Source organism: Chelmon rostratus, chromosome 3, assembly GCF_017976325.1.
Source record: "Chelmon rostratus isolate fCheRos1 chromosome 3, fCheRos1.pri, whole genome shotgun sequence".
NCBI lineage: Eukaryota > Metazoa > Chordata > Actinopteri > Chaetodontiformes > Chaetodontidae > Chelmon > Chelmon rostratus.
In genome coordinates this window covers 170,978-182,500 of record NC_055660.1, presented here as the reverse complement: position 1 = coordinate 182,500, position 11,523 = coordinate 170,978, and the positions used below count along the sequence as shown (strand labels likewise).

The following is an 11,523-nucleotide window of genomic DNA, read 5'->3' as shown; positions in this document are numbered from 1 at the left end:
CCTCATCAGTATTCACTGTACACACACACACACACACACACACACACACACACACACACACACACACAGCTGGACCACCTGCTGACTGCTGCAGTCTGCTCTCATTAATGAGGAGGAGGATGAAGATGATGAAGATCACTAAGCTTTCTACCATCAAACTGATCTTCACCAACAACCAGCTGCACCTCTCAGTCATCTGTTAACAACTGACCTCCAATCAGGACATCACCTACCAGGAAGTCACTGCAACAACTGCTGAGCGACACACAGAACTGACCAATCATATCGCTCTCACACAGCGCTGAGGTCACTGCCTCCAGTTTGACTGCCTGTGATGATGTCAGCTGAGCTGCAGTGAATCATCCTGCTGGATGCTGGCAGTGGAATGATGATGAAGATGATGATGATGATGATGATGATGATGCAGAGGTGTTGCTGGTTTGATTCCTACCAGGCTCCAGTTTGACGACCTTGATGGCAGTCAGTTCTCCAGTGCTGATGCTCCTCGCCTGACAGACAGACAGAGTCAGAAAGACAGACAGACAGACAGTGAGTCAGTCGGACAGACAGACAGACAGACAGACAGGTCTTTTGTGTTTATCAGCTGCTACAAGTTCATGCACTCACAGTTTATTTAAACTTAATCTTGAGTCTCTCTCTCTCTCACACACACACACACACACACACACTCTGTATCTGCTACTGTGTGTGTGTGTGTTGGTTCAACACAGTTCTTGTCAGAACTGATCAATAAGATGATTATCAATATGGACTCAGATCAGATTTTGACATTCAAACATTTCAGTTCAACAGAGAAACAGTTTATCATTAACTGACTGATGACTGACACACACACACACACACACACACACACACACGTGTGTGTATAAAATGAACTTTATCATTTTTAATCAATTATGATTATTGTTATTGAACTTTCTTCATTTATTTGTTCAAATTTATTTTATAGCACACTGACATCAGAAGAAATCAATCAAAATCAAAGAACACTGTAAAAACAAAGGAGACAAACATTCTAGAAAAGATCATGATATTGATCTGTGATTGGAACGACTGGACAGAGGGGGCAGATATGACGTGGGGGGTGAGAGGACCTGAATCTTCTTCATTTTCAGCTGTAGCATTGTCGCATTACAGTGTAGCAACGGTTGGGCATTTATCTGACGGCTTAATTAGATAATTCAACAATTAAAAGGACAAACACGTATTGATGATCAGTGATTGGTTGAAACTGGTTTCCTGAATTATTTCTGATCATTCATGAACAGACATCACAAAGTGTCTCCAATCTATTTTCTTCTGATGTCTTCCGTCTCTGCAGTGGGACAGGAGGTGACAGTGAACTTGTCTGCAGTGATCTGAGGACCTGATGGAGGACAGGCTGCCACTGATCGATCCTCCTCCTCCTCCGTTCGTCCTGACCTCCATCATCCTGCCACCTCAGCACTCGAACACAGCACTTATATTCACGCCTCTGAGAGTGAACACAGTGCTGCACTCTGAGTGTTAATTAAAACACGGCTCATGCTAATCACCCCCCACACACACGCCGACCCCTGTGACCCCCCCCCCCCCCCAAACCCTGTGGAAGGTGAAGCAGCAGCGTCCGTCCTGTCAGTCAATATGAGCTGATGGAGCTTCGGGATGGCAATCAATAACTTCTTATGGGGGTGCTTCAGTCTGATGCTAACAATGCTAATGACACACACAGAGCGGGGTAAAGCAGAGGATCGTGGGAAACGCTCCGCACAGGTATTGATCAGTGAAGGTGAGGAGGGGGAGTGTGTGTGTGTGTGTGTGTGTGTGTGTGTGTGAGCGTGCGTGTGTTGAATCACTGATGAGCAGCTCTCTGTCAGCTGCATACAAGCCTCTGAGCAGGGCGGCGAGCAGCAGAGATTTCAACCAACAACCAGATGTTCAGTTTAACTGTAGTTTGTTCACTCTGATGACACTCTGATGACACTGTGACACTCTGATGACACTCTGATGTCAATGTGACACTCTCATTACATTCTGATGACACTGTGACACTATGATGACACTCTGATGACACTCTGATGTCAATGTGACACTCTGATGACACTATGACACTATGATGACACTCTGATGTCAATGTGACACTCTGATTACATTCTGATGACACTGTGACACTCTGATGACACTCTGATGACACTCTGATGTCAATGTGACACTCTGATTACATTCTGATGTCAATGTGACACTATGATGACACTCTGATGTCAATGTGACACTATGATGACACTCTGATGACACTCTGATGTCAATGTGACACTATGATGTCAATGTGACACTCTGATGACACTCTGATGTCAATGTGACACTCTGATGACACTCTGATGTCAATGTGACACTCTGATTACATTCTGATGACACTCTGATGTCAATGTGACACTATGATGACATTCTGATGACACTCTGATGACACTGTGACACTATGATGACACTATGGTGACACTATGATGACACTATGATGACATTCTGATGACACTATGATGACACTGTGACACTATGATGACACTATGGTGACACTATGATGACACTATGGTGACACTATGATGACACTCTGATGTCAATGTGACACTCTGATTACATTCTGATGACACTCTGATGTCAATGTGACACTATGATGACACTATGATGACATTCTGATGTCAATGTGACACTATGATGACACTCTGATGTCAATGTGACACTCTGATTACATTCTGATGACACTGTGACACTATGATGACACTCTGATGACACTCTGATGTCAATGTGACACTCTGATTACATTCTGATGTCAATGTGACACTATGATGACACTCTGATGTCAATGTGACACTATGATTACATTCTGATGACACTCTGATGACACTGTGACTTGTGACACTATGATGACACTATGGTGACACTATGATGACACTATGATGACATTCTGATGACACTATGATGACACTGTGACACTATGATGACACTATGATGACACTGTGACACTATGATGACACTATGGTGACACTATGATGACACTATGATGACATTCTGATGTCAATGTGACACTATGATGACACTCTGATGTCAATGTGACACTATGATTACATTCTGATGACACTCTGATGACACTGTGACTTGTGACACTATGATGACACTATGGTGACACTATGATGACACTATGATGACATTCTGATGACACTATGATGACACTGTGACACTATGATGACACTATGATGACACTGTGACACTATGATGACACTATGGTGACACTATGATGACACTATGATGACATTCTGATGACATTCTGATGACACTATGATGACACTCTGATGTCAATGTGACACTCTGATTACATTCTGATGACACTCTGATGTCAATGTGACACTATGATGACATTCTGATGACACTATGATGACACTGTGACACTATGATGACACTATGGTGACACTATGATGACACTATGATGACACTATGATGACATTCTGATGACATTCTGATGACACTATGATTACATTCTGATGACACTATGATGACACTGTGACACTATGATGACACTATGGTGACACTATGATGACACTATGATGACAGTATGATGACACTCTGATGACACTCTGATGACACTCTGATGACACTGTGACACTATGATGACACTGTGACACTATGATGACACTATGATGTCAATGTGACACTCTGATTACATTCTGATGACACTCTGATGTCAATGTGACACTATGATGACACTATGATGACATTCTGATGTCAATGTGACACTCTGATGACACTGTGACACTCTGATGACACTATGATGACACTCTGATGTCAATGTGACACTCTGATGACACTGTGACACTCTGATGACACTATGATGACACTCTGATGTCAATGTGACACTCTGATGACACTCTGATGTCAATGTGACACTATGATGACACTCTGATGTCAATGTGACACTATGATGACATTCTGATGACACTCTGATGTCAATGTGACACTATGATGACACTATGATGACACTCTGATGACACTCTGATGACACTCTGATGCCAATGTGACACTCATTGACATCAGAGTTATTGCAACTTTACTTGTGTGACACAAAATATATCAAAAGATAGTAAACTTCCTCAACTGTGAAGCTGGTCACAGACCTGAGATCTGTTTTTTAAAAATGATCCTTTATGGCTCTCTGATAATGAGAGGAACAACTTTTTCTTCTCATTGACAGGTTGAATGAGAGGAAGAGCAGACGACTGTTTCAGAGTGTTTCATCCACATCGGGATAAAACGAAGCTTGTGCACGTTTCCACTATGGCTGACATTTCTTAAACATGATGAAAAGAATGTATCTGTATATTTCTGTCTTTGTGCGCACACATTCAGCACTTTCAGTCGAGAATCTTCAGAGTTTTCTGCATCAGAGTTGTATCTGTTGTCATGACGACAGCAGAAATACAGCCTTAGTGTTACAAAGTCATCAACCAGCAATGTCACATGGCATGCATGTGATTGGTCAACCAACTTCTTGCTGAATGATGTCATGCTGTGTCGTGTTTAATGATTTGATGTGGTGTGGTCGCAGATTAACTTTCTGTTCAGGAAACTGAACTTTTGGGGACAAAAACAAGACACTTAAAGACAAACAACTTCCCCCTGTCACTCATGATGCTTGAATCAGTTTATCAAGAAACTGATCAGCTGACAGATTGATGATGACAAAATCAATAGTTGCAGCTCTGTTGTGAAGATCAGCAGAGTGAAGCAGTGTCCTGACAACCAATCAGAGATGTCAAAGTCAAGATGGGAGACTCCAGGGTGACCAGGGAGGTTCCAGAGGGTGAGGAGGGGGGAGGGGGGTCGTGTTACAGGAAGCAGCAGAGCCCAGCAGGGACGCTGCTGAATTATTTATCAACTTAATGGACAAACTTTCATTTTTTCTGCCATCACGTTGAGCTTTGAGGATGAGAGACGCAGTCACCCGAGATTTCCCATGAGGCCGCAGTCACCAAGACGCCAAGGATTCATGACATACCTCATCCTGACCGCCAGAGAGACACACAGGGAGACAGAGAGAGACAGAGACAGACAGAGAGACAGAGAGACACAGAGAGAGACAAAGAGGGAGAGACAGAGAGAGACAGAGAGAGACAAAGAGGGAGAGACAGAGAGAGACAGATAGGGAGAGACAGAGAGAAACAGAGAGAGACAGACAGAGAGAGACAGAGCGAGACAAAGAAGGAGAGACAGAGAGAGAGAGACAGACAGACAGAGAGAGACAGAGAGAGACAAAGAGGGAGAGACAGAGAGAGACAGACAGACAGAGACAGACAGAGAGAGACAGAGAGAGAGAGAGACAAACAGAGACAGATAGAGAGAGACAGATAGAGAGAGACAGACAGAGAGAGACAGACAGAGAGAGACAGAGAGAGAGAGGTTTGATTTTGAGACAGTTATTTGTCTTTTTGTTCGCTGTATAAAATCAATAATCAGGACATTCACACAAACAGACTGTCAGGTGTTGCAGTGACATCAGCACATGTCCAAAGTGTAGCAGTCCCTCTGCTACAGAGCAGAGCCCCCCCTCATAACCCCACCTCACCTGGAAACTGTCCAGGTCCTGAACAGCCCTGTAAAAACTGAAATCAATAATCAGTCTGGACTTCACCATTTTCACAAAAACCGGAAGCACGTCAACATTCAAGTCTTCCTCCACCTTCCTCCTCCGGCTCACATACACCGCCATCTTTGCCTGTCCTAAAACAAAGTTCAGTAGCTGTCCTTTGTTTTTCTGTTGGCGAGTGTATTTAAAACCAAAGATAAAAACCTGCTTCGTGAAAACTTCTCCACATCGACTGAAGATGGTTTCCAGCAGCAGAAACAGAGCTGTGAGACGGGAGCACTCTGAGAAGCAGTGAGACACCGTCTCTCTGTGGCTGCAGAAGGGACATTTGTCCTCTACAGCAGCGTTGATCACAGAGAGGAAGGAGTTCACTGCTACAGCGCCATGTAAGATCCTCCACTGCAGGTCTCCATGTTTCCCTGCTAGAGGATGTTTGTACAAGGACCTCCATGCAGGCCTGAATGGAGGGTTTAAGGACCAGTAAGTCCTCCATGGGGTGTCACTGCGCCCGTTCAGTTTTTTCTGGTTCAGAGTCTTTACCAACAGTTTGTACAGCGTCTTCCCTGAGGCGTCCTCCATAGAAACACCTACAGGGTCGACAGGCTCGAGTAAAGGACCAGAACAGTTTTTAAAACCAGGAAACAGTCTGATGACAGGATACGGGTCAGCAGTGCACCACCACACAGTACACTGGTGTCCTGTCAGCTGATGTCTCCAGTGCTGCAGCAGCTGGTTGATGACTCTTGTTGATCTCACTCACAGCCAGGCAGACAGTCCAGCAGGGTCATCCATCCCAGGTCCAGAGTGGAAATTCCTGCAGTGTGAAGCGTTCTGGACAGAGTGGGTCCACCCCAGCTGGGACTGTCCAAATGTCCTCCAAACAGTACAGGTTCCTGCAGGAGCCAGTGCAGAACGTCCTGCTGCTGCCTCTGCTTCCTCAGCAAAGTCCACATTGAAAACAAACTACTGTAAAAGGCTGTTAGTGATGAAGTGTTCAGCTTGCTGGGGTCCATTAGAAACAGAGACAGACCCAGTCCCAGACCACCACACCGCCTGAGGACGCAGCAGGATGTGGGTCTCCACACCAGGTCTGCAGGCCCACTAAGCAGTCTCTGAATGAACTGGAGGCAGAAGGCAGCACCCCTACTGGCCAACTGGACCAGGCCCTGTCCACCTTCCTCCCTAGGAAGTTAGTGTAACCTGTCCCATAAGAAGTCCACTAACAGTCGTTGGATGTTGGACAAAAGAGAAGCTGGGGGATCAATGCAGGCCAACCGGTGCCACAGAGCAGAAGAAACCAGGTTATTGTTGACCAGAACACAACCTCTGTATGACATTTTAGATAAAATCCTTTTCCATTTCATGAGTTGACCTTTGACCTTTTCTAAAACATTATCCCAGTTTTTCTGTAAAAATGTGTCGTTACCCAGAAAGACTCCCAGATATTTCATCCCTCCATTAATTTCCAGTACAGTCGCAATGTCACTGTACAGAACAGGAAGGCATCCATCCTGCATAACACTCATTGGAGCACTGGGACTCCTTTGCCGGCCCCGATATATCCACAGAGGATCCCCCCCGAAGGTTTGTTTATTCCCGGTCTGGTCATGCCGTTCCATCGATCTGGTCAGCTGTGCGTCCCATCGCATCTCTTCGACGTCATCAAAGCACCAACGCTCTTGGGATTTGTTGTCCTGGGCACACTGCAGCAGCTGCAGTGCCACACAAGCAGTGAGACAAAAGACGTGGAGTGGATTTCAGTCTGCTCCGGCAAATTCAAAAACTCTCAGCTCCATCTTATATCAAGCTTGAACTTTTTAATGCACAATCACTCACAAACAAATCCTGCTTTATTAATGACCACATCCTGGAGAAATGCTTGGACTTGATATGTCTTACAGAAACCTGGCAACAACTGGATGTTCTTTCTGTTTTAAATGAGTCCTCCTGACTACTGCTACCTGCAAAAAGCCCACAGTACAGGTCACGCTGGCAGTCTGGCTGTAATGTACCGTAGCCACCTGGATTTGTCCCCCTTGTCCCTGCCAGAACTGTCCACATTTGAATGTCTGGCATTTAAAAGCAAGCCCCCATTCTCCATGACAATACTCTTAATCTACCAACCACCTAAACCAAGTCCATCCTTCATTCCAGAGATGTATAACCTCCTCTCAACACTCTGCACAACATCCTCTAACATCCTAATACTTGGAGATATGAACATCCGTGTGGACAAACCTTCTGGTGACCTTGCTGCAGAATTTCTGCACATCTTGGACTGGGGCTGGGGATAAATAAAGTTTTATCTTATCCATCATTGCTCTTGTCCCCTCTGGCAGGGGGTTCCGGGCTCGTGGCCCGTGGCCCCATCCCAGGGCCGGCCGCTGGCATTAGAGATGGTGATCTTTTCAGCCGGACTAACCAGCAGGAGAACAGGAGTGAACGTGTCATGGATCACCACACCTGTCTCCACCACCTCACTAGCTTCAGCCAAAACCTGTCAAACCTACATAAAGGGCCATGTGGCTACAGGTTTTCATTCCAACCAATCAAGGGATCACTTAATTATCAGCTGAAGATTGAGATCAGCTGATTAATTGAGTCCAGCCTGGTGTGCTCCTCCTTGGTTGGAACGAAAACTGCAGCTACACTGCCCTTTATGGAATAGGTTTGACATGCTTGATCTTTATCTAGATTACACTGCCATCATTCATGCAGGAGGCAGACTTTACGCTGCCGCAGCCCACCACCCTCCAGCCGCTAAAACTGGCCTCCTCCACTGAGCAGCTGCTGAAGGCACCAGTTTGACAGTATGACGGCGGGCCAGCTGCTCAAACTACGCACCACCCTCCACGACAGGCATACTGCCCAGCAGGGCAGGTAGCCACGCTACCTAACCAAACACACCTGAGCTACAGTCAAAGTCACAGACTTTAAATTCAAACAGGCTGTGACTCTTTAACATTGTCTGTAGTTCCAACTCTCCCCAACATTTAGAACCAAGGACCGATAACGGTGCTCCACTATAGTGAAGATCAATTCAACCCCAGAAACCAACATGGAGTCTGTCAACAGCAGCCTCAGGAAGATCTTCTGTATGATCATTAACCACAGACTCACTGAAAAATGTAAATCCCAGCTTTTTATCGAATCCTTACAAAAACAAATGATCCTCCGGCTTTGTCCATTTGATTCGATGTGGCAGGAGGGTCTGCTGCACAAATCACTGCAAAGTGTTTTTGGAGGGAAAACACACGACATCATCAACTCAACGTCCGCCGTCAGCCTCCAACACCACAAACATTCATTCTTTTCAGACACAGTTTGCCCACAACATCCAAAAACTGTAAGCACCTGAGCCTAAACATCAGCTCCACAGGTGACTGCAACAAAACTGTGAACCACCTGAGAGACCAGGACACCACGGACAAACACGGCTTCCAACAGAAGACAGACTGCAGCCGCTGCCACAAAATGAGGTGGAAACTTTTAAACTTCCTGCCAGCTGAACCAGGACATCAGAGACACAAATTTCCCCCGATTACAAACAGCCAAAACAAAACCAATGAGAAAAAAACGTCCTTATCTGCTGCTGGAATACAGCAAAGAGCGAACACAGCAGCACGTTCTGTGACTGCTGTGACAGAAACAGGTCGACCAATGAGAAGCAGCGAAAAGACCGTAAAGCATCTGTGATCCTTCACTGAGCGTCTGCACTGTGCTGCCTGCAGTACACACACATACTGCACATATGTACACATATACTGCACATACATACACACATATACTGCATATAAATATATAAACACATACTGTGTGTTATTTGAGCGAGACAAAGCCAGACCACATTCTGCTTGTATTCTAACATCAGAGTCTGGCTGCTGAACTGACCTGCCTGCAGTCCATCTGAAAATGTTTGGAGCTTTATGAGAAGTAAAATACAACAAACTGAACACGGAACCGTTGAACAGCTGAAGTCGGACATCAAGCCTGAATAAGAAAACCTTCTAGTTTCAGAATAACAGCAGTTGGTCTCCTCAGTTCCCAAACTCTGACAGATGCTGTTCAAAGAGGAGGTGATGCAGCAGAGAGCTGAACATGAGCCTGAACCGACTTTATTCAAACCTGATGCTGCATCAAAATCCAAATGAGGAATCGTTTTAAAAAATGTGGTTTTATATTTGACAGAGAGACATTGTCAGGGAGCGAGAGACAGAGAGGCCTTCAAAACTTTCAAAACCCTTCCCCAGACCTTCCAAACCCGAAACAAGTCCTCTCAAACAAAAGAATCTGAAGCTGCTCTTCCAAACCTTCCAGACCCTCTTCTTGTATGTCCATAATCAGGATTTGACCTTTGGTGTTTAAAACAAAAGAAGTGGTCCCCCGCTACGTCAGGGGGACAGTGGTTTCTGCCAGCTTGACTTCCAGAGACTTGTTCAGATTTTAGAAATGAACTCAGTGGTTCACCATCAGAGAATCGATGCTACACAAAGCAGCCAGCGAGCGTTCAGACTGTCACACAGGTTGGAACCATAGAGAGCTATTTCTATCATCTATTTTTGCAGATTAAGTCTGTACGAGGGAGAACCAACACAATGAGACACATAATACTTATATGTATATATATATATATATATATTACTTCAACAAAAACAACGAACAAAATAATGTCTGTTTTTGAATTATTGGCTCATTTCAGTTTGACCTACATTTAATTTCCAATCAATAAAAGCGAGTTTCAAGATTCAAGATTCAAGATCTCTTCAAGCCTTTGTTGATTTAGTTTCCAGTCACTGTCCACGTGTCCCGGAAGACTTCAACGTCCTGTCATATATTATCTGTTTATGGACCCTACTTCCTCACTTTTTTGTGTCCAAGGGACTGATGGAGACAACAGTTTTTGAAGTTTGTCAGAGTTAATCGCAGCAGTGGACTGGACCTCAGTACAGCCGCCGCAGCGCCGCCACTTTCTTTCCACATGCGAATATTCATTTTTACAATTGAGTCTGTAGTCTAGCTTGTTTTTACAATTCAAATTCAGAATATTTGTTGACAGCTCCAGTGTGTGTTGGACAATCAGTCCTGCCCACCTGCTCTATTCCCATTGGCTCTGTGACCTGCGGAGTCCTGAACACCTGAGTTACAGATCACCTGTTGCCAGGCTCACTGTGATACTAATCAACAGAAGTTTGTCTAAATACTGGAATGAAGTTTTGAAAATCATCTGTCTGATCCTTTAAACACAGTCAGTGTTTAACCGGAAGTGACATCATCTCAAATTATTCACTGACTGATTATTTTCTGTCAGAGTTCAACTGACATACACACGCACACAAACATGTGCGCACACACAGACACACACACCGTGTTTAACCCCTTTCGGGGCTAACGTGCTGCTAAGCTAACACAGGCCCAATGCACAGTCTGTGACGTCGCTGTCTCTACCTTGTAAACGTCACCGTACGTTCCTCTGCCTACCCGCTGGATCAGCTGGAAGTCCTCCTGCGGGTTCCTGCGGGAGATGTCCGGACAGCAACTCATCTTCCCGGCTGTACAGAGTGGACCGAGCCGGAGACTGACCCAGGCTGACCGGGACTAACCCGGACTAACAGACACAACACAGACGCTGTCAACACAACTTTAACATGGCTTCTTCCGGGTACATGGCGCATGCGCACTGGCCGACACAGCGGGCTGGCAGAGAGAATGGAGATGCCTTGCACGGCAGTGGGGATTTAAAACACAATTCACATCCAAATAAAATAATAAGACTGATTGAAAATAATAATAAGACGAAAATAATGACGTCATACAGTAAAGATACATTTAAAACTTTTCCTCTGATAGCTTCAGGTGCCGTCTGGAAATCCAAATTTTGTCACTGTGTTGTC

General features: G+C 45.0%; 1 protein-coding gene across 4 annotated transcripts in view; it reads right to left on the bottom strand.

The window, feature by feature from the left end:
• The window catches only part of LOC121625719 (mitogen-activated protein kinase kinase kinase kinase 3-like), a 51,373-nt gene extending 40,089 nt beyond the window's left edge, over positions 1-11,284 (bottom strand). For 3 of the 4 annotated variants that reach the window (XM_041963946.1, XM_041963971.1, XM_041963954.1), the window contains exons 1-2: positions 11,078-11,284; positions 452-509 (exon numbers count right to left, since the gene is read on the bottom strand). In XM_041963946.1, the coding sequence (XP_041819880.1) occupies positions 452-509; positions 11,078-11,173 (154 nt within the window). In that variant the 5' untranslated portion in view covers positions 11,174-11,284. The remainder of the gene's footprint in view (positions 1-451; positions 510-11,077) is intronic. The other variant, XM_041963963.1, reaches the window with a different exon arrangement.
• Positions 11,285-11,523: the final 239 nt, after the last annotated feature.